We start from the raw sequence: 25,037 nt of genomic DNA, 5'->3' as shown, positions 1-25,037 counted from the left end.
AGTGGATGTATAATCAGTTCCTAAATCAGGAATGAAAAACTATTCAGCAGTATAACACGATGCTGAAAAAGGCAGCTATTCAAACAGCAATAGTTTCGCCAGCTTTTTAAATATTACTATGAATGTAATGTCTTGAAGCTGTTGTAGATTCTTAAGCACTTGATATATATCCAAATATATATGGATATGTTTTGTTTGGGTGGGGTTTTGGGTGTGTGGGTTGTTTATTTTGGGGGAGGGGTTGTTTTGTTTTTGACGGGGGGAGTTTTGTTTGGACTTTGTTTTGTCAAACAGACTTCTGGTTCTCTTTCGTATATTATGACAATAACATCAGTGGACTGGTTTTTACCAGAATCTATCCGTTAGACAACAAGTCTCTCAACTTTTGTATTATCTTAATCTTAAAACTATTTCCAGAGAAAGACACAGAAGATAAAGGCTGAAGAAAAGAGAAGGCAGGAACTTCTCCATCACACAGAAGAAAAAGACTTTTAACCCAGCCTCTGGACATACAGTAGCTAGTCATGAGGAACCACAAATGCTAAAGGACTCACACCTAATGGATGCATAACGACCAGGACTGCCTCAACATCTGTAGTACACAAACTCATCAGGCTCACAAAGGTAAGTGTCCCATGGGCTCTCAGTCATTGTCTGGGCTTCAGACTTCCTTTGAACTTGGATATGCTCATCACATCCATTTTAAGAAAGAGAAATGGGAATTGAAGAATAGAGGAAACAAAAAGTTTGATATAATGTTAATCAAACCTTCCTACACATTCACAAATGCAAATATTCTGTCTGAATGAATAAATATGATTTTGCTTAGGTTTTGGCTGGGTCAAGCTAAGTTCTGTGCTCCATTTGCTGTCATGAAACAAAATTTAAAAAAGAAAACCAAACACAAAAAAACCCAAAACCAAACAAACCACCTAGATGATCTGCACTGCACCAAAATTAGCATTACACTAAAATATCTGATTATACTTGGCTGCCCTCCTTGTTGTAATAATTTCCACACCTAAAAATGAACCTTTCTTCACTAAGCAAACAAACAGAAGTATTGTAAGAGCAGGTATAAAAACATCGTAGAATCAAACTGCTGATTTATAGCTGTAAAAAAATAACCTGATTGGAATCTCTTATGGAAGATAACATACACCACTTGATGAAAAATCTATCACAGGTTTTCATGCCAGCATATGGTTATTTTAGAAGATTTTTTAAACAGAAGCTTGATACTGTAAAGTGCTTGTTATGTGCTATTCTGGATAGCAGCACTCCAGTTACAAGTTTATTAATAAGCCAGGCCTGTTTGAATAGACTCATTATTTTTAAAAAAGACCCAGAGAATTTTTCTTAGGGAAACACACTTTTCACTTAAACAATCCAACTGATTCCTGATGGACAACTCCGATGAGCAGGAACTGCACCTTCTGCAAGCATTTGCTGGATATGGCTGTAGTAGAAGAGAATTCCAGGCAAATCTTTCCAAACAGTTCTGTCACCCTGCAGTACTTCAATCCTGACCTGCAGAATTCTTTTAGTCCTAGACCTTTCTTCTCAAGAGACTGTCTGTTTTAAAAAAATCCTGACAAATTATTTAGTGGGTTTCTTTATGAGTCTGTAGTTGAAACATTGGTTTATCCTTAATTGATAGGATATATTTAACTGTTGTAGTAAAAACAAAGAGAAAAAAAACCCTAAGCAAACAATAGAAACCTTCCTTGCATAAAAACACGACAACTCCACTTCCTGTCTTAGACTGTCTCCACAAGCCAGATGCTCCATTCTTATCTTTCTGCCCAACTGAGTAGGTAACACTGCAGGTGTTCCCCTGTCTACAACTGCCACTGACTCAGAAGAAACACACCTCCTACCAGTCACACCAAATTATAATCCAGTGTCACATGTGCTGCACAGATTAAGTCCACTGTGGAGGCAGTTGTCCTTTGGGGCCTTACTCTTCCAGTGTTCTCCTGCAATTAACATGTTTCCTTAGGCTGTGTCCTTTTGCTCTTCGCACACCATCAGACAACTTCAGCCTCCCCATTTGTTTAGCGCAGCTGAGGGTGCGATGCAAGGGTGAAAACAGGGCAGAACGGAGGGAGAGGATCACTGGCTGCTCTCTTTGAGATGTTTAATTTAAGCCTTTCTTTTCCACCTTCAGGTTGGGCTACTGTGATAACCACCTTTTAAAAGTTTGTCTTCAGTGCTGTATCATCACTGCTTCCTTGCTTCTGGTTACTCTCATCAAGTCCAGATTCAGCTGCCTTAAACCACCCCATGTGCTAATCCCTTTATGTCCTGTTGTGGATGACATCCCCACGACAGAAAGGAAGTGGAAGTTGATGCACTTTTAGAAAAGATGTAGATGGGAGATGTTCAGTAATGGAGAACAACAAACAAGAGCGACTAGCTGAACTAAGCCTTCCCTTCGGACTCTTTCCAGAACCTTTACCCTGACCCAGTAAATGGGGAGTGATACATTACAGCAGAAAAGATTTCAGGTAGGAGGTTGAAAGATATGAAATGGTCATTCCTACACAACATTTCACAGCAGTCTGGACAGAGCTGGCAGGTCACTAAAATGTTCTTCCTACTCCACTACTTTAAAGGCATTCACATGCAGAGTGTTCAGAAATCTCGGTAAGCACAGCAGACAAGTCGTGCAAAAGATGCCAGCTCACAGAGACTGACCAAGAGTCATTGGTACTGAAATGGTCACCTCCAGTGGGCACTGACAGCAGGAGAGGGAGGGAAAAGGGAGGCTGAGAAACACTGAGAATGTGTAAGAGAAGAAAGAGCATTTGGCATTCAAAAGCAAATAGGTTTCAATTTACTAGCACTTAGCAGAATCAGAGGTATCAGAAAGAATGTATTTAGATTTCAAAATAAAGCTTTTAATTCTGCCTATTAAACACTGCAAGTTGCCTCTTGTCTCAGAGAAATGGGCTAAGGGTACAACAGAGATCACGTTCAATGGTTTGTCAATTGTGTATTTTAACAAATAGATCCTTCATTGTTATTCTAAATAATTAAAGACCAACACAAGTCCCTAGTTCTGCTAAAGAACAGGAAAGAGATGTTCTGGTCTTATGGTAAATTTTGCAAATTCTTGCATATTCTAAATGCTTCTGCGGCCATGGGAATTGATTTGGCACAAATACAAAAAAACCTACTGGTTTACGTATACCCTCCAGTTTTGTTTAAAAAAATTAAATAAATTTAAAAAATATATAAAAAAGTTTCATAACCAGAAGTGTGAATAAAAAAAGCTGACAATCTGTCATTCCCCCCCCCCCCCCCACCCACAGACAAGAAGACTGTGTATTTTGGGGTTCCCTTGTTAAGGTGATTACAGATGCCTAATTCCATTCTGAGTTCCCCTGTAGCACATTAAATACCAAACCAAACATACCTGTCGATTTTAAAGCCCTTTATAGAGCTGTAAAAATAATCATAGGTATTCTCAATCTGGAATATATCAGAGCTACTCTTCCACTTTACCATGGTACTATGACCTTGAGGGCTAATGTAAAGAAATGAGATCAAGTGTACAACTCAAAGGCATTTAAATGGGAGTTAGACGATTAATACCCTTGGAGAACTGAGACTTCAGGACTAGCATCCAAAAATTCTGCTGCAAACAAGGGTGTGACTAACTGAAAAGAAATAGATTAGTAAGTACAGGATAATTAAGAGCCATGAGTATTATGTATCCATAAAAAAAGGCAGCTGTGATGTACCAGAAGAAATTAATCAATCAAGGTGACATTGCACAAGGCCTGGATAAGCCCTAGTGAAGAACACTTTGCAAGTGTGCACAATTCTTATCACCTAGGCTGAAGAAGGTATTAACACTGGAACAGGTGCACAAAACACCTCAGAATGAGGAATCTATTTTATGAGCAAAGATTAGAAATGCATGGCTTGTTTAGCCTTGCTGGCTGACGTCTGGGAAAGGGAATCGGACTCCACACTATGTGTGAGCCAGGGTGATAAATTTCAGAGAAGTGCTATTCAGCTGTATGGTAACATTGGCAACAAAGACAAATAGGTAGAACACCTGTCACACATACTGGAAATTAGAAGGTTTCTACTCATCAGAGACACACATTTCTAGCATTACAAGGGTAGGGAGAGAGCAAAAATCCTTACTTTTAAGTTGGAGCATGTTCAGTTTTGAGGTGAATTGCACAGCATGGAAAAGAAAACTGGGTGAGTTGAGACAGAATCTTCCTGGTATCCTGGTTGTACGATCCTATTAAGGTGTACGGTTAGTTTCTGCTGTGTAGAAGCAGGCTTCTCTAGCATAGTATAGATGGAAATTTCAAAAGCAAAACCAAGGAGAAAAGAAAGCTCTCCACAGAAAGGTTACATATTTTAGAGTCTTCTACCTAGACAAATTTACAATATTCCATGCCTGTATCAGGAAGAGGGAGAACTCCTGTTATTCTATAACTGTTATTTGAATGCAATTTATCTAACAAAGCCATAAAAGGTGAATTTGAAAAAGGAATCAAATTATTAAGCAAATATGTCACAGCAGTCGTTAAAAAGTTCTTATTAATTGTAATGGAGTTGGATCAGATCAGAGAATTTCATTTTCCCAAAGATTAAATAAAAAGGAAACAGCAAGGTAAATAACCAGGTACAGACAATGATGCATTTTAAATCTTTCACATGAATGAGTTGATCTGTTAACAGCTAATGTACTACACTGCTTCTCCCCCCACTGTAATCAGACTTTTGTCACATACTAGTGAAATCCATTAGCTGCAACTTCTTTATCAACTTCCAAGGCAATCCAGCTACTAAAATATTTGCATATTTAATGATTCATTTGACTGGTATCAAATCTCATTTACCAAGTGCCTGAGAGGAAAAACAAGATGTAGTGTGTAGAAATCCTGATTAAAAAAAAATAATTAATGACAACTCCTTTTAATAAAAATATTTATCTGAAATACACAGGACTGGAGAATACTCAGTAAAAAATATAAGAAGTATCAAGAACTTTTAAAAGAATGTTTTAATTTAAGGATTGTGACTATAGATGAAAGCTTTTAACTTCAGTATTTTGATCAGGTTCTATTTTCATTCATGTTCTTATTCACCAGTCATTTTACTTCAGTTTTCTCTGCAGTACTTGTCCAGAATTTCCTTCACATGTCTTCTCCTGAAATTCTTTCAGTGATGCTACTTTGTGGTACTTGCAGCATCATCACTACAACGCCACCATAAAAACACCTACTATAAAATTCCGAAATTTGAGACGGTACCAGAAAAGAAAACATCACTTTATTCAAATCAAGAAAAGGAACAAGCTGATAAAGCCTTGGAAAGATTCCATTTTGACACAAATGTCATGGAAATCTTCTTTGGTAAAACAGCAAACATGGGAGCAATGTGTGACAGTTACATCTAATTTTTTGCCAAGTGTATTTTTAAAAATATACATGAATTTTGCATCAGCTCTTTAACATTCCACATTAACTGTTTTGCAGGCATGCTTCTGAAGAATGTAAAGTACATAAAATGTAAAACACTTAGTTATCTCTAACGCTTTCTTTGATGGCTTTCAATAAAGATACATAGATCCACACACGCTGACTTTTGTTACTTTGATAGCTAACTGGCTGTTCTTCCAACAACTGAAGAGACCACATCTGTCAGGCACTGAGTCATAAGGGTAATACCAAGAAGGTGGTAGAGCTGGAATGCTGTGCCATAAAAAACACACCATCACATTTGGTTCCAACAAGTGTGCAGATGACTGACTTCTATTTTGATACCAAATACAATCAACAAAATCATAAGCCTTTGTGGCTTACTAAAGTTGTCAGTCCATGTGCTCACCCGGCTTTAAGGACAGAAAGGGCAACGCTTTCCCAGTGAGGCTGGAAAGGAATAGAGCCACGTAAGGAAAAACGTTTTCACTGTGAGGGTGACAGAGCACTGGAACAGGCTGCCCAGAGAGGTTGTGGAGTCTCCTTCTCTAGAGACATTCAAAACCCGCCTGGACGTGTTCCTGTGCAGCCTAGTCTAGGTGATCCTGCTCTGGCAGGGGGGTTGGACTGGATGATCTTCAGAGGTCCCTTCCAACTCCTAATATTGTGTGTGATTCTAACATTCTGTGATTCAAGAGAAAGGTCACTGTGAATCCTCTTACATGGTAGTGCACTATCTATGCTCACTCTGCTTCCACGGCAAATCCAAGAGATTTGCTGAGGCATCAGGCTGGCCTCCATCCTGTGCAATACAAAGGCATATGAAATATCTCAAAGAAAATAGACCTACATTGATACATATGCCTGTTTTTCATTACTAAAGTTAGAATCTAAGGTCATAAGTGTGATGATAACAGCTCCAACTGTTGCAAAGTGCAGTGCTCCTGAAGTCCTGTCTTTCAAATACGATATCATAAAAAGATGCTGATATCTCAAGCTTATTAAAGAGATCACAGCACTATTATCTTCACAGTATAATGATACCTTTTATTTAACTGTCTTTTAGTAATGTGAATGTGCCCAAATGCAGCATACTTACGAATTCAAATCATAGACTATTATTGCAAATCATAAAATATTATTACAGTTATTAAAGGAAACAACTAAACTGAACATAGAGAACAAGTCATATGATAAGTAAAGATGGACAGTACTGTTTTCATACCCAAGTGACTAACTTCCTCAGGCATCAGTTAACCTATTCATAGTCATTATTTATTGACAGCAATATAGTTATTTTGAAAAGCAAAATTTAGTCTACATTGCAATTTCTAGTTGGTGGAGGTTTTGTTTTTTTTTTCCGAACGCCTTTGAGAAAATAAAACTTATTTCTCTACTTTAAACAGTTGTGTGATCAATGTGTTACCACTAGCTTCAGCTAACTATGTGACCTGACAAGAGGAAGACAGGCAGCATCCTTCTCTGCACGCATTGGTACGAAGCCTCCTAATTATCACTAATGAAACACTGCAGAATATTGCAAAGAAATGTGAACAGCATAGCCCCCTGTTAACTTGAAACTGAAGTGTCTTGCAGCACTTTGTTTCAACACTCCCGCTCACCACATATACGAACTCTAATAAATTATATATAGTTTATGAGGCATTGCTCATTTATAACAACATTGCTGGGTATATAACATATTCACTGTTAATAATAAAGGTTAACGTGAGAAGGGTGATATTGCAGATTAATGCATCTGGGAGGCAAGATTCAATGGCTTCTTATTAAGTAAAACGTTAATCAGAGGTATTCATGGTGAAGGCAGCTATTCTTTACAGTCTAGCTAGGCATCCTCACAAGGATACAGTCCAGTAATTATGTGCTCAGTATTTAAGGTTTCATTAAAGTCAATTAGAACCTCCTAGAATGCTTTTTTGGGGTAAGCTTTACACCTGAAGTTTCATAGTAGGAATACACTTTTCAGAAATGTAACTGACAATCTTACGTTCAACACCATTCATTTAGGATGATAAATTATTCGCATTAAATGCATTATTTATCATAAGCTTCAACATGTCTCTATCAATGTTGTTTAGGCAATTTATATTTACATTACTTAGCAATTATGAACAGAAAAGGCTATTCAGAATATTATATGGTCTGGTGCACACAGGGTAAAATTTAAACCATAACCACTACTGCAGGTTACGCTATGTAACAAAAGCAAGGTAACAGACAGCAATTTACTTTATTTCTGGCAGCACTAAGGGTATTTTAAGCACTGTATATAGGGAGACGAACAAATAGAACCACTAATACAATCTACTAGCATTCAGGCTATCATAGCATGACTCTGTGGAAGAGTTAAGGCTCGTGAGTACCAAATTCAGGAATTAAAATTCACTGAAGACATTGACTTCAAAGGTCTCTGAACGGTATTCAGAAGCCCAGCTCAGCTACTGTTGAGGTAAATGAGCGTTTTGTCTTGCAACTTGAAAATTCTACCCTTTATTAACTAAGCACTAAGGCTAAGTTGCATGACTAAACTAATGAATGGTTCAGGAAAGATAACTGGGAAATCACTAGTCAGTGTTTCTCACTCCACAGTAACTACTCAGTACAGGTACAGTGCAGCAGAGAGTGCATGTTTAGTTTGCTATCCTAAATCCCTGCCACTGGATAAACTGAACCTTCAGAGAAAGTGGACCTTATCTTGGCAAGAAGCACTGCTGGACTGACCAGAATGGCTGCTCTTCATGTGTCAAGTCCTCAGCAAACATCTCAAATAGTTTTAAATAGTTATATACTTCAAGAGAAGACCTCAAGTTTTGAGCTTTGTGATGAAAAATGCAGCTTTTGTAACTGCCCCATCCCCTACCTAGTTTGTTTATCACTCTGATGAAAAAATAATTCATTTTACACACTTCTCGAACAAGTGCCTCCAGGGCTGACAGCAAGAACAGAGGCATACATTTTGCCCTCCTATTCTTGCACATATTAACTTTTACCACCTCTTTTGAGAGGTAACAGTGAAAACTGCAATTTATGGGACACCTTGTTATTTGTCCATAAAGTTACCAAAGGCAAGATCTTCATCTTGCTCAAAAAAGTATGCAGATCATTCCTTAACGTTTCAATTTCTACAGAAAATAGCCCTTCAGGCTAGGCAGAGCACCAAAACTTAGCGAGGTGTAGCATAGCAGGGTAAAAGTTGCCAGTGAGCAAAAGTAAAAAGAGCTGAAGTTTAGAAACAAAAGGCACAGGTCTTTGGGTGAATGTTGGTGGAAGAAACAGAAAAATAGCAAGGCAGACCATCTGGAATCAATGTGTTCAGTGCATTAAAAATAAAACACCCGTTTTTCTTAAGAATAATTCTCTTTTTCAAGGTACAGTAAGTCTATGGACCGAGGTATATCTAGAGAGCTTTGCTGGTGTGTATTGATATATATTATATGGTCAAAGCAGTTCTTGTGTAAATGTAGCTACATCAGATGAAATACAATTTGTTATAGTAAAATCAAAATACTGTAAAATAAAAATATTCCTACACAGCTTTACTGAAGCAGTAGTTGATAACGTTACAGCCACTCTCAAAGTACTATTTATACCAATTTAGGATACACTACTATATTTGTATACAGCACATATGCTGCTTAAGCATCCCTACTATAAACAAAGTGCCACTTGCATTCCACTTACAAATTGTTTCAGGATAACATCACACTTAACCTCTTTCGAGAGCGCTGGCTTAAATACAATGCAATTAGCAAAATAAACATAAAAGACAACCTATACCTCTCCTAAAATCCTTGAAGTGCTTCAGCGTATTTTCCTGCTCTTCACAAAGTCACAATCCTCAGTAATTTGCACCATATCATACAATTTGTGCCAGCAAACTCTCCACATGCATCAAGACTTCCTAATTCACACTGGACTTACTAAAGCACCATTACCACCATTAAAAATCTCTTAATTGTGTACTGACTAATACCCGTACCTTTACAAAATACAAAAATAAAAATTTGTCTTCTCCCTTTTCTTCTGCCACGACCTGTAAGGAAACAAGGCCCTGACTGAAGACTAACGATTGTAAAAGAAATCTTGAATCAATGAATGAAGCAGTGTCACATTTAGTGATACATATGGGCTCCAGTAATTTGTCTTGCTGCTGCTGATCTCTCACTAACCTCTGCCACAAAAATACCCATGAGTTTAGCCATCCAAGAGTGGGGCTCTGTTTATGTGAATGGCGCTTTCCCACTTGGCCTGTCATCTATTTTGGATCATTACCAATCTTGTCCAGCTCCTGCATGTGAAAACTCTCCAAGAGATCTCCTGAGTGATCAACTTATTTGGCAAGTGTATTTTACCCAGCCTGACTCACAGCTCATAGTTTTGTGACTCTGCAAGAGCAACGGGTATTGATTCTCTCAGAACAAAGTGGAGGTAATGTCACATTTGTTGTAACACACTTTAATGGCCTTTCTGGGAGGCAGCTTATTTCAAATATTGTCCAGAAACATTGTTAAATCACTCAAATTTATGTCTTAAATATACTGTCTAATAGATGCAAAATTATCCAGTAAAAAGACATCTTAAGATCAAGATACTTACAAAAAGTAGAAGCAGAAGTGGAGTTATAACAATGCCCTGGAAGAAAAAATAATAATAAAAAAGTCTGTTAGTCAAGGAAGCAGAATGCTCTTTACATCCTTGTACCTTAGTGCATGGAAATACACAAACACCATTCATCACAGAAATGACGTGACAAGAAGTTCAACTTTGGTCTTCACTGCATACTTTGATCACTTTATAAACTATACTCGGCACAAAGTATCTTTTTTTACCTCTATCACTCCCCATTTTGCACCTAAGCCCTTCTATTCTAGATCTCATACACAGAAATATAAATCAATTATTAAAAAAAAATATTAAAACTCTCCCCTCACTGTGCTGTATCTTAACTCCACTAAGCTGCTCCTCCTTAGGTGGATGTTTGTGATCAAGCCCCATGCTACCAGTCCCGGGTCCTTTTCTAAGCAAAAGCCGCATCAACCGTGATGAATTAGGTGTCGTGACTGCATAATGTAAACTGATATTCCCCAAGGAAATGAGCTGAGATCTCAAAACTCATTTCACTTGATTAGACTTCATGTCTCACTGGTAGAAGGCAAGTCTTTCATCTAATTTAATCACACAGGACCACCTCAGCTTTCCACATCCCCCAGGCAGACACATGCAAAAAGATTCGTTGTCTTCACTGACAAGGAACAGGTTTAAAGCAGATGATTGGACAAAACAGAGGATTTTAAGTTTCTTGAGAGCTAATCTTAAAATTAGTTGTTCGGGCTGGGAGTTAACATGACATGCATCAGTTTCATAGCTGCAAATAGCAATTCCCCATCATCCTTCCATCTGACTTCAACATTTTATTATAATTCAATAAAATGATTCTATCATTTAACGTATGCTAATTCACAAAGCTTCCTCAGAACTTTTCTAAGCCAAGACTTCTCTTCTTCCAGATATTTCTCAAGAGTAACTAGGCCTTCAGCTATTCACAAGCTTTATTGTTTAAAGGACAGAAGTCCAGAATTTGCTTACATCCATCTAAAAGTATGTTTATTTTTTGGTTTAGGCTCCAAGTGAAAACCAATCAAACAATAAAGCAGTTGTCCCCTGCTTTTCATTTAACCTTGAATAACACAGTTTTACTTCAATCTGAAGCTAATATAAAGAAAAGCCTTCTACGACTAGCTTTGTATTTGCTTTCTGGGTCCACAAAAAGTCGAGGATCCAGACAGCCCATTAGGTGCAGCAAGTTCCTGTTGTGCTCTTAAAACAAAATGCAACAAGTAAAGGCTGCAAATGATAGCGGACAAGAAGAATCAAGGAAGCAACAGTTAAGCTGTGCTACTTGAGGGCTCTGCAGAATTAAAAAATATATTTTGAAATATAGATATATGTCATATCTGACTGCCCCCCAGCCTAGCTATCCATAATCATTTATCTTTTTGCAACTGTGACAGCTAAGATAGATCATAAAATACTGGAAATAGAAGAAGTAGAAGCAGTAATAATTGTTTCAGGGAGTTTAACATTTGCGGGCAGTAACATCTATGATGCTTAGAACTAAGAACTAACAGCAAGATCTGTAGGTATGACAAGATCTGTAGGTATGACATGGTCACTTCATCAGCATGACCAAACTCCAGCTTTTATGAACTACCACTAAGACTACGTGAGTCAGACTTCCCCTTTCCCCACGGACAACTACATAGCTCAAACATTACCTGAGCATTCCCTAAGCATCCTGTGATTTTAGGATGGCAGAACACCATTGCAGAAAGGTTACAGCTTCAGATCTTCCTGGCCATGAGTGAAAAGGAGCATGGATGGAGCAGCAGGTGATACACCAAAAGTATCCTGTTCTCCAAATGAGCATAGAGTGCAGGGGAAAGAGCAAACTGCCAGCTGGTAAGTACAGCCAGCTCACCTCTAAATCTGAAGGAACACATTGATTCAGCACCATTAGTCATTTCTTACATGCTTCATGCCTCAGTGCATTTCATAGCGCTTTTATATGTTACAAAAAACCACAAAGGTAAAAAATCCAAACCAAAACAACTCTCCCTTTTATGTTGCTGATAAATAAAGATAGTATCTTTCCTCTTCAGGTTGGCACCTGTGACTTGGTATGTATTTGCTTTGGAAGCTTGGTGCTATTAACACAATCAGCAACAGCCACTGCTAATTCAAAGTATTTAATGTTGCAAAAGGAAACATTCACTCTGTGACAGTAACTCTTACGTGCATTCCACGCTGTAAGCTGAGTGGAAGAAGATCCCAGTATACATCACAAATAGAATCCTGACTGAGCCTGTTGAAAATCTAGCATTCAAAAGGTTGATTTTAGCAATTGTTTACAAAATTTTGCTATCAAACCTGGTGATCTTAATAATCAGAAGCAAGTTTCCTGTTGCCTCACCACAGAAAGGATTTACAAGGTTGAATTTTCCCATTTGCAACATATACGCAATTCCCCGGGAAGCTAAACAATTACCTGACAGAACAGACAAGTTCATATTAAAAAAATAGATGCTGTTGCTGAATCAGAGTAATTTGATGTTAATGTTTAATTCTGATAAAGAATGCTGGTTTGAAAAACCACAGGGATTACACTAAAACCAAGGTAGTTTTTTTTTTTCAGTCAGTAGTGCTGTGGCAACTATGATGATTTATGGGTCCGAGCAAGGCAAGACTTGTTAGGGGAAGGAACCTCTGTTACCAGAGCAATTGATGGAGTTGGAAAAGAACAAACTTTGGTCACACAAAGCCCATTTATATGTTACATGAAAACACTGACATGCTCTTATGTGCAAAAGCCCTTCTCTTCAGGTTTCTGTTCCAGATTTGAAGAAGGGTTTACATAAAGTCTATCCATCTAACAAAGGTACTACCTTACCCTGCATACACTTCAACACGTTACCTCTTCATTAGGAACGTGCTCCTCAATATGCTCATGAGTATTATGCGACGCATCTCAATTTATACCTACTAAAGAATAACATATAGAGTACACTGAGTCTAAAACCTACTGACAGAAAAAAGAGACGACGATTTAGGTTTTGAAGGTAAAATCAAAACCTCATTCACTCAGAATAAAGATAAGGCAGAAGAAAACAGTTACTCTACATGGTCCAGCTCATGCACTAGCAGAGCCTTAACATAAACGAGCATATTCTGACACTGCAGTGTAGCTGCTTTCTAAGATTATGACAGGCTGAAAAGCAAAATGAAGCTAAAAAGATAAAATAAAGATTACTGTTTCTAAGTTCACTGGACATTAACACCACCAGAGAGGAAAAAATAACTAGATTTGACTACGCTTTCCCCTGCCTTGCTTTCCAGGCGGGTGCTGTCAAATACACACTGTATGGAGATAAACAGATTGTAGATTAGCACTTCTAGCAGAAGTTGAGCATCTGCCCTTGAGAATTCAAGGTCATTACACTGTTTTAGCATCTTCAAAGTTTGGGTGGAATGTTAAGCTTTCTGACTGCTGCCCACAGTGGAGTCAAAGTTGTAAAGTGACTGCCGTTTGCCATCAGCAGAAAAACTTTCAAGAAATCCATTTACACCTCTGATGTGAAAGACTGCCTGAATATATTTCAATTATTTCAGTGGAAAGGGAAGAAAAAAATCTCAGCCTGACCTGAGACAACGATACGACACAGGAGTCTGAATAGCCATACTAGATTACTGTAAAAAAAAATGCGTTTACAGGCAAGATTATGAAACACGTCTTAATTAAGAGAGATTAAATATAGCTTTGCGTGTACAACCATACACATAAACTTACACTTTAGCAGAAAGGACGTACTTGGAGATCCATTTAACTGCTATTTGCCTTGGATAGTTAAAGATGTTTTCTATAGGATTCATCACGTACAGCATTGCTGTAGAGATATTAAAAGATGCTTATTCTCCAAGAGAATATGTAGAATCGATACATGTAATTTGCTGCTAAATCAGACAGCAAAAGGAAGTAACATAATGGATTTGAAACTATGATGACAAATCATTAAGAAAGAAATTATGCAAATAGTAAGAGGAAGGTGGGCACAGCTCCAGAGGGACACATGGTAGAAGACGAGTAAGGATTATTGTAATGAGGCATGAAATACATGTGAACTTTCCTTCCTTTCCTTTATCCACAAATTTCCCATGCAATTTTTCTTCATTCTTACAGGTCATCAGTATGACACTCATGTGGCAATAACTAGTGAAAAAAAACCTCAACCAAAGTTGCATTTGATTTGTCTTAAGAAGTAGGGCTAGAAATAAAAAGTTTTTTATAATCAAGGTTCTGAACAAATCTGTATTTTCTGAAATCAATTACCTACTCATGTGCTTAAAGCTACAGACACTCTTGAATGCTTCATCAGAGCTGGACACAAAAGGAGCAAAAGTGTAAGCAGCATTAAGTTATAAGCTGAATAAAGGTTAGTAAAAAGTTAACTAGGCAGCATTTTCTTTACTACTGATAGGGTAAACTGCGAGAAAAATGGCTATGAACTCTAGATAATTTTACAACAGACAAGCATGAATGAGAACTGAAAATCTTCATTTGTGTACAGCAGTATTTCTCATGTTTTTATTTCAAGAATCACTGGCACTTTTTGGAAAAGAAAGAGCAACCAAAAACCCAGCCTTCCCCACTCACCAAATTGCCTGCCAAAAAAAAATTAATTTTGAGCAGTTTTTCTGATTACAACACGAGAAACAGACTTTACTTTGAAACTTTTATTTGTTCTTACGTCTTCTGTATCCTTTCTTTTGTGCTTAGAAGTGTGTTGTTCAAAAAAATACGTTTTTCTTTATTTTTTGACAAATTTGCAGCCAACTTCATTATGTTTTACATTTCAAAATTAGAACCTTGCCTCTAGAAAAGTACTTCTAGGTCAAAATTATGTATGTTTGTAAGAGATACTGGACAGCTAGTACCAAAGTTCCGACAGAACACAGACAAACAGATCTGGTACCACCACAAAGAAAAAAATTAGGCTCTCCTAAAGGTCAAAAAGCTCATTGTTCAGCATTTTTAAGAGCATGACAGAGATTGTAAAGACTACAACAGCACTCAAAGCCAACTCTCAGTATATTCAAAAAAAGGAGTACAAGACTTTTCCCCTACCCTCCACTCCTCAAACTGGTCACAGCTCCACAATTCCACATTGTGACATGACGCCTCTGTAAAATGTTGCTTATTAGCTGCAATACCACATACGGTATCCTCTTGAATAAACTGATTTAAAGCATAGTCCCATACCAAACTGCTTTGAAGTAATCTTAATGTTAGACATCATGTAAAGAATGACTCCTACTGCTGAAATAAGGCACACACTTTGATAACCAGCCAAAATTTTCAAAAATTAGTTGCCTTCTCCCTTCCTCCACCTGTCCCCACTTACCTTCTTTGGAACTACGCAGAACTTCGTGACAGATACTACAGAACAAGTTAAAAACCCCTACACTAAATATTCTTATTTGGATCGAAACCAGAAGAGCAAAAACCACTGAAAGCTGGGGTAACTTGTGTAAGTCCTTGTGAAACCATCAGTACGCGCTGCAAGAAGAGGGGTCATAACAGAAAAGGGCCTGACGACAGGGTTGCACAGGCAACTGTGAATTTTGCATATCTCAATTTTCAAGCACTGAACCATTTTAACATGATTTCAAGTCTGTAACTGAAATTATTTAGAAAACATTTCAGTACATTATTATTTGGATCAAGTGGTTGCAGGAGCCTATTTGAGACAACCTTTTTCTGTGTTCTTTAAACAATTTTTAGTATTTACGTAAGCATGGCTATACAAACTATGCTGTTAATTTCTTCCTGCTTAAAGACAACTCTGGAGACAACAATTTTTTGTTGATTTAGACACCAAACTAGATTTCCACAATAAAACGTACATTTCCCCCACCTTTCAAACTTCATGTCCATGTAAATGACATAAGTGTTTGGTTTAGTTGCACTTACTGTTTTGCCTGTAATTTCAGTCATCGCCTCAGTGACCCTGGGTTCTTCCCGCACAGGCATCACAGAAGCTTCTGATGCCAAATAATCACTTGTCTTTTGTTTTCCAATTTTATTCTTTTCAAAATTATTTCAGGTGCAAAACACAGGCCTTTAAAAGTCTCCTACCATACGTCCCTTTTCTGTCAGCTAATTCAATGACATTGCTGGTTCTGAGAAGGCTTATACAACTGTAGGACTTCAGAATAAAATATGCCATTTAGCTCTTCATTGTACTGTTTTATATCAATGACTGATCTGAATGCTGCGAAGAACAAAAGGCTTTATAAATTGATGCTTTTGAGGATGCTAAATACACCCATCCTCCCCATAATAAATAATGCAAAACTCTCTTCAGTATCTTTTCAGATTATTAAGTTAAATTCACACAATTTGTTAAATTCATAAAAACACTGTACAACACCAAGGCAATGAACTCCAACAGCAAATTGAAAATGCAATTCTACATAACCCTAATTAAACTATAATTATAAGTAAGTACCACAACAATAGCTGCAACTCATCCAATTAGGTAAATATTGGATTTTAATAACAAAACTGTGAAATTAGAAGCACTATGTCAAAATAGCTTTTGCTTTATTGGAGGGAACAAAATAAAGCAGATTTCACATCAACTGTGAGATTATGCATGTTACTTTGAGAATTGCTCCAGACCACCACTGCACCACCTTTGTTCTGTTGTGTCAACCTAGTGGCCTTTACTGTGGGAAGGAAAATTAAAAAAAAAATGCTGAAAAGCATACTAGCATCAGATAATAGTAGAAAACAAAAGCATTTCCACTAATTATTAGCAATGTGTTAGCAATTGCTAATTGCAGATGTTCTGCTCACACGCATTTTAAGCAAGTACAAAATCAAAATGGAATTAAAAGGAATGCAAGCAGCCAAAATTCAGTTCTTCCAACACAACAGAAACTAGAAACGAAGAAATAAAGTTATCTGAACTATTACTTGGCAGTAACACTACTACACTTGTTATAGATTGAGTGTAAAGAACAAAAATCAAAAGGAGAAAGCATTTTTTTCAGTAAGGTTGAAAAGTGAGGTTCCAGTATTGGATTGAGAGTTAAGCCAAGAGTATGAAAAGAGTATTCAGAAAGGTAAAACTCCATATAAGCACAGTTTGCCTGGCTTCCCAGCAGAGGGCATCTTCTACATGTTAGAAATTTTCTTACAAAGCAACAGAATAGTTCAGAACACACTAGTTAAGACCCCGAAGTTTTCAAGCAACTATAAAAGCTTCCTGGGGCTTCTCAGGTGATACCAGAATAACACCTGGAACAATGCACAAAACACAGACAAAACTCTGAATCAGAGTTGGAAACGAGTGCTTCCATCACACATCCTGAAAACTCAAAGCCTACTTTAGCAATACTGTAAGAGTAACAGAATGAAGTTCAGTTAGACAGGAGCTGTCTGGCAGAGTGCGGAAGAGCTCCTAGGAGAGGTGGGGGGATGCTGCTGGGCTTCCCAAGTGCTGCAGCCTCCTGCTACTCCAGCAGCTTCACAGCGCTGTGCATGACAGAAGGAAGTTTTGGTGAGCCTTTACTCATATAGCTGGAACACAATCAAGCCATATTGTAACACCTTCCTGCAACTTTTTGTTGTCTCTCCTGTGCAACGCTTTCAAGACAGGTGTTTTGTTAACATCTTCAGTGCATTTAATGATACTGCTGCACCTGTAGCTCCGACTGTTTCCCATCTCCTCTTCAGTTGTTTTTGCTGACCATAATTTCTGGCCTCAAGACTTTTTTTCCTCTCCTTTACTTCCCACCTCAATGAGAATCTTTCAAACTTCCTCATACACACAATACTTTTCCTAATTCCAGCTCATTAAACCACTGTCTGTTCCCATTCAAATTTATTTCTCATGTGGTGTCAGTAGAGAATAAGACCACCATAATTCTGTATGTCAGCATAGGAACCAAATTTATACACTGCCATGAGGTGGGCCTTCCCCTGAGGAGGCATAGGAGGAAGAAAGAAACTTCTCAATCATCCACACCCATGCATTTTTCAGAGCAATCCCCTTGTCTTTGCAAAAATCATTTCAACCTGTAATTTCTACAATGCCGGCAGGTTCCCACACCATATAGCATGACCTCAGTGTGACTGAGAAGGAAAGACACACAGCTTGTATGATTAGGATGCCACTAAGTATAAACATGGCCCTTCCTCAGTAGAGTTTAATGTATAATAAAGATATAACAAACTTACAGTTACATGCTTTGAGGTGTATGTTAAGCACAAGGTATGCTAGTGCAGTGTTAAGGATGCACTACAATTTGTCTTTTGTTCTTTATGTAGAAAACAAATGCAGTAACACATACTTTAGAAGTTATGTTTCCACCTAATTTTTAAATCTTTTTTCTTGCAGAAGAAAGTTGCAAAGGATCTAAATTTCTCTTTGTATTTGGATCTATGTATGGTAACCAGCAAATCCGAATTTTAATTACTAAGAAGACATTACTAGCAAAACTTGCCAGCCTTAGCACCTCTGCTATCACAAAACCATTTGGTAATACGAAAGGTTGGCACGCTAGATGGTGCTGTGGGACCTTCCAGGGAAAAGAACCTCCTGAAACAAAACTTGTACTGTTACATTAGCTGTAGAGTTGATTCGCTAGTTTGAAACGCGTTAAAGAGTACTGAGTCACAACACGAGAAACCAGAACCACAAAAATGGAAGAAATACACTAAGCAAACATTCTGCTTGGACTGATACTGCTCTTTGTAATAGCTAAGTGCCCCTCTTCCACTGGAATGGCTTCTCACCTCTCCTCAAAACAAGAGGAAGCCGTTTTTATGCTCTACATCAGTCTTACTTTAAAGGGTTCTACATGTAAAACAGAACTGAAATAGTGATGTCCAAAGTCAGGGATCCGAGACAGAGCAAGGTCTCTACAAGTCTTCTCTGTCCTTCCTTGTGAACTGGACCAAACCATCCTCTAGCACCTGGTAGTTTATTCCGTTAAGTGTTCAAAAAATACTGTAACAAATACTAGAGAAACGAGCAGTTACAAGCAATTATCAAAATGGATTCTACTTATTTCTTTCTATAGCCTTCCTTGTAACTGAAAACTATTTAAGTAGAACAGTTTCTGTAAAAACACACCGTCAATATATGAATGAAAGCATGTTTCATTTTGTTAGCATATACTCTATGTTTAAAGAAACTCTTCTCTCCTTCATTTTTCTTAAAGCCAAGAACTGCAAACAGTGCAAGTATGAAGCACTGTACAACCCATCATTGACATATGGAAGAAAAGAAAAACTTTATATAATGGAGAGGAGTGTTGTGCCAATAAAAACCTATAATGATTAATTATGAATCAGTAGTAGTAAAACACTTGCTTAGTATTGTAAAGGTCTCTTGGTGACCTTCTATTTAGAAATACCACTTAAAACATTATCACTAAAGTGCTGGCATAATTCTCACACTCACACAAACTGTGGGTTTGATACATGGTATCCATGAAATAAGACACCATTGACCCCAAATCAAACCAACTGCATAGCTTGTCTATAATTCTTGTTAAAGATTAATTAAGACAGTTTACACCAGTTTTGTAAGGAAAACACCTCATCAGTGAAGGTGAGAGAGGCCCTCCAAATCCCCCCGGGGTAAATGATGCTCAGGACCATTTAAGATCACTTCCAAGGCTGCTGGAAAGTTAAGCTAATAATAATTAATCTAGAGTGAGCTCACTCATATATTCTTTTTTTTCTTTAGTTTAAATGCCCCAAATTGCTTTATTAAAACGTATCACAAAGCTCATGTACACTGTTTCCACTATTATTCCCAGATATGATCTTCTTTCAGTATTGAGTATTTCAAAGGCCAAACCCAACCAAAATGCACACACACACACACACACACACACGTGTGTGTGCGCGTGCATGCGTATACACAACCCCCCAAAACCCAGCCCCCAGTATGATAATCTATATTGCTTGTGTTCTGTGCTGCCTGCCTGGCCCCAAGTCATCAATAATGAATAGAAATGTACAGCTACAGCAGTAGCCTGTGTCATGGGCTTGTCAGGGATTTTTGAAAAGGAACAAAAACACAGGTTTGCCATTTGATTGTGTCTTCTTTGGCAAACACAGGACAGACAAAAAAAGGTGTATTTAAAAGGGGTAATATGATTAGCCCTTTTTGTACTAATTGACAGTTCCTTCTACCATACAGAACGTAAAATTATTTGCTTGTAATGCAACCAGTATTCTACTAGGCCTGGGAATTCAACAATAATGTTGATATTGAGCACAGGGAGGGGTGGTTGTTTCTATTTTAAGATAATGAATATGTACTCAAGAGAAGTCAAATACCATGATTTAAACACAGAAAGGGGAAAATAAATGTTTTTGTTTTCCTAGGAACTTAGCAAGTTCAGTCTCAAATGAAATTGTTCTTGAAGCAGAAACTTAATGCATGCAAATACATATACACACAGTCAATGAAAGCAGCAGCATTATTAAAAAATATGTAGATCCTAATAAATTAGTCAGATGATGTTTTAAAAAGAGGTGGTTCTTGTATCTATTATTTCTTTTCAGTATTTCCAAATACATTTCTACAGACATTAGGACTACAGTCTTACAGGAGTGATTATCTCACATTTTACAAACAGAAAACAGCAGCTGGTCTACCACCGATCCACCCTCCGGGGAGGGTGGGTGGCAGACTACAAAATGTCTACAGGACACACACAAACTAAACTGATTGAAAACTCAGCTGTAAACCCACATCTTCCTTGCTTTCTACACCTGCATATATTACAGAATAAGTACTGCATTAATGAAATTTATTAATAAAAGCATTAACTTAGTTGTAACTTCTGTTGTAGATGAGTAAATATATCCTATTTTGGAAGATATAAGTGAAGGTGCAGTCTTGTCTTCAAAAAGCCTGGAACAAGATAATTTGGATAAAAAAATGAAACTATATAAGCATGTATGTTCAACCTGACAACAAAAGCAAGACTTCTCAATTCAAATTATGTTGCCAGGCCATCTTTTCTAGAAGCCTGTAGCAAATAAAAGCACATTAAACACAACTGAGGAAAATCTTCACAAAGCAGCAATCAAATTAAATCAATGATTTAAACAGCCTACTCTGTATTCTGACCTAATGTTATCTTGTGATAACTGTTTTTAACGGTTGGAATGGGATATTATAGTATTCAGCTGAACCGTGCATAAATCACTGAATGTTCATGCATTGAATACCATTAACAACTGCGAATAAGGAAAAAGGACCATAAACCACCTTTCTGTGGTAGATAATAAAATACCCGCCTCAAAAATTACAAGTATACACTATAGCACACCAATATTAAAAAAATCCAAACCACAGAAATCATAGAATAGAATCACAAAATCATTTGAGTTGGAAAAGACCTTTAAGATCATCAAGTCCAATCATTAACATAACACTGCCAAGTCCACCACTTAACCACTACCCTAAGTGCCACATCTGCACATCTTTTAAATACCTTCAGGATGGTGACTCCACCACTTCCCTGGGCAGCCTGTTCCAATGCTTGATAACCCTTTCAGTGAAGAAACTTTTCCTAATATCCAATCTAAACCTCACCTGGTGCAACCTGAGGCTGTTTCCTCTTGTCCTGTCACTTGTCACTTGGGAGAGGAGACTAACACCCACCTCACTACAACTTCATTTCAGAGATCAGGTAGAGAGTGATCAGGTCTACCCTGAGCCTCCTTTTCTTCAGACTAAACATAAAAATGTGATTCTGTTTGAACTAACTAACTAAAGTCCATTTACTTACAAAAGAAACTTTACTCTCTTTAAAGAGTTGCCAAATTATTTTATAGCAGAAAAGTTATATGATTCTACCGCCAAACATACTTCAGCATGATTAGATTTATTAATATTCATTTCACCAATTCTATACAAGCAGTAAAAACTGCTTCTTCTCTCCTACAGACATGTTTTTGTGGTTTTGCAAGTGTTCAGCCACTCCTCTTCTAGACTACTGTTCAAACATAGGGTTAAGAGCACGAAACTATCCCCATCGAGTAGACAACCCACTTGATACACATTTTAATGTGCTCAGTATGTACATTTGCAACAAGAAAATGCAGGTTTTTGTTCATATGTAGTAGAATGGGCCAAAACCCTATTCTTGTTATCAATGCTGTATGATTCTCAGAATATCTTGTAAATTTTTTTTTTAAAAAACCATCTGCTTCAAAGATGTTTGGTTTTTAACTGTTATTCACTAGATACGGATGCAGATTTCCCATTCAAGACAAAAGAATGGTGCATTTGTTCAATTGCATACTATTGCTCGAGTCACATATGATCTATTAGGCCAAGGTATTCCTTATAGCTGCCTGTCCCTCAGCACAGCATCCAAAATCACTCACTTCACCTGCTGTACAAACTGACAACCACTTTGAAGCATGCAGGAAACCAGTTGAACCTACAGTGCTGTCTCATCAAAAGAGCTCTGTCTATACTGATTTTGAGCTGTCAGGTCCGAGGAAAATTCACCTCCCCGAAATTCTCCTCCATGAGTCCATGCTGCCTGGTTCCCATCTGCCATCTGCCCTTGCAAGGAGACAGGAGTGCTGCCTAGGAAGGTTCTCAAGCTGCCTAGCATTGCCCACGTCACCTGAGCACAGTGAGAGGCAGGATACTGCCATGACATTGAGCGTGACATCAAGCACTGAAGCCCAGGACCACTGCAGTGAGCTTTCTGTGGGGTGGCCTCTGACAAAGATGCCATGTCACAGTTAACCTAGGAATGGTAACGTCAGTGCACTCTGGGCATACTGGATCAGATAAAGTTGTAGAAAGTTAAAAACCCAGGCAGAGGCAGCATAAAGAACCATTTAAAAAAACCAAAAACAAGAACAAAACCAAAACCAAAACAAAACAAAACTTGGCTTTGTACTTCAATTTCCTGTACGGGTTATGCTGCTCAAACTTGCCATCAGGAGTCTGCTTTTCCCCTGTCTGATATGAATGCTGGTTTTGCATTTAAATCATCTGCCCTGAAATGTGGATCTTTGATTCAGTAACGTAACAGAGTATTTCCAGAAGGAGAAAATTGTTTCTGAAAACAAAACAGTCCCAGTGTAGCAGAGACTGCCTAGGCAGGGAAGGGAGCTGGCATGTGAGACTTGGAACCAAGCGAAGAGAAAATATCTCCCTCACAGCCCCCACAAGAAAGGCTTTTTTTGATCTGAGCTCCCAAGAATTCAAATGGAAAGACAGTATTAACTTGGAAGGTAAAACACGGGAACAACTAAAAGATGTTATCCAAGATTTCCATCTTCCCCTTTTCAGGGCAAGAGTCTTCAGTCCACTCTGTCCTCAGGGACATCCCAGTTCCCTGGGTAGCTCCCTTCCTATTCTTCCTCAGGCTTTGCCCCCGCTATTCCCAAAGAACCACTGCAAGGCTGGAAGTTTGCAGTACAGGATTAGATCATTTGTGTACTTAGGTTTCCAAAGGCCCCAGTCCTCTGTATCCAGAATAATTCTCATTCTACAAGTAGAACGCATTCCTTTTAAAAGTGAAATGCCTTGTAATTACTCAGTTAAATGATATGCCACACACATTCCCAGAACCTCATTAGGTGAGAGGACAAAATATATCCCTAAGGCTCTTCATTTTTACTGCGGATTTCTAGGATTTTCTAACCAACAAAATATTTGCTTGTGTCTATTTTGGGTATCTAACACTTTCCATAAACTGCTTCACCTGGTGAGTGACAGAACTTTTCCACACAGTAAGTAGATCACCTGCTACCGTGAACATGGGAATTGCGTAGAAAGCAGCCAGATCTAATGCAATCTAAGATTAACAACTGACCTGATTTTCAAAGTAGTTCTCAGGTACAGTTTGCCTCATTGATCTAACAGAAAGCAAGATATACAACCTAACAGTTAGCATTACACATCATTGTGATCTACCAGCTGTAACCATTTTGAATCTTACAAAAAACCAACCCATCATCCAACTCAGTATTAGCTGGTAAGAACTAATAGTTACCCATTACAGGGCAGCTTTAATATCTGTAACATGGAAGGGTTAAATAACTTCACCTTGGTGTTAAATACAGGTTCTGCTTGCACTCTGCAAATGATACCTTATAAATGAGAAATACATCAGCTCTTGGCTGCCTAGGTATGAAAAGTATGTGTCATCAGAAAGGGGATCCTTACCAGTTTACTCACTATTTATTATCAGCCCTTTTTGTTTTAAGTGTAATTTCTGTATGAATAAAAGACTCAATTTCCTATTTTTTTTACTGAAATTTTGCTGCATATTCTCACACAGGGAAGAAGTGTCAAAAAATAACTGCTTTGGTTATTTACAAATAAGTGTTTCTTTTACCTATAAAGCAACTACAGGCAATGGAAATGCACATAATGCAGGTTTGCTGAGACTATGGTAGGCAAATCAAGGCCTTATTATCAAATGGCAACAATGCCATCATCCCTCTCATTTCTGGATCAGACGCAAAGGACATCAGTCTAGCTCATACACAGAGCAGAAATAACCATCCTGTAGGCTAAAAGTAACAATAACTTGCGATAGTCACTCCCAGTATTGGTGCTGTAAATGAGCTGCAAGCTGTCTAAAGACTTAAAAAGTGGGGTTTTTTAACCACACTGTTTTACTGAGAGAGTACATGAATTAAAGAGTTCCAGGATCAGTTTGCCAGCTGTCTACTAGAGCTTTCCACACACACACACACACACACACACGTAAAATTATATAAAACTGCTTATATATCTTACGTAAGAGTTCTTTAAATGTAAATATTATATTTAAATTAGCATCTCTGGTTTGCCTACAATCAAAAGCCTCTAACATCACAAATCATGACAACCAGGTGGCCTAGCAACCTAGACAGACAGACACAGGAAGTTCAGTCAGTCAGTAATAAAAAGCTTTGTCTGGCTGGCTTCAGGGAGAAGAAAATTGCTTGGATGATCACTT

The 25,037-nt window shown here is 37.9% G+C and overlaps 1 protein-coding gene across 1 annotated transcript in view; it reads right to left on the bottom strand.

Moving 5' to 3' along the window:
- Window positions 1–25,037, bottom strand: part of SLC10A7 (solute carrier family 10, member 7) — a gene marked incomplete at its 5' end in the record, with an annotated part of 141,933 nt that overhangs the window by 38,782 nt on the left and 78,114 nt on the right. The window contains one exon of the mRNA XM_010185825.1: window positions 10,071–10,106. Within this exon, the coding sequence (XP_010184127.1) occupies window positions 10,071–10,106 (36 nt within the window). The remainder of the gene's footprint in view (window positions 1–10,070; window positions 10,107–25,037) is intronic.

Source organism: Mesitornis unicolor, unplaced genomic scaffold, assembly GCF_000695765.1.
Source record: "Mesitornis unicolor isolate BGI_N332 unplaced genomic scaffold, ASM69576v1 scaffold3876, whole genome shotgun sequence".
Lineage (NCBI taxonomy): Eukaryota > Metazoa > Chordata > Aves > Mesitornithiformes > Mesitornithidae > Mesitornis > Mesitornis unicolor.
This window is presented reverse-complemented; position numbering and strand designations above follow the sequence as displayed.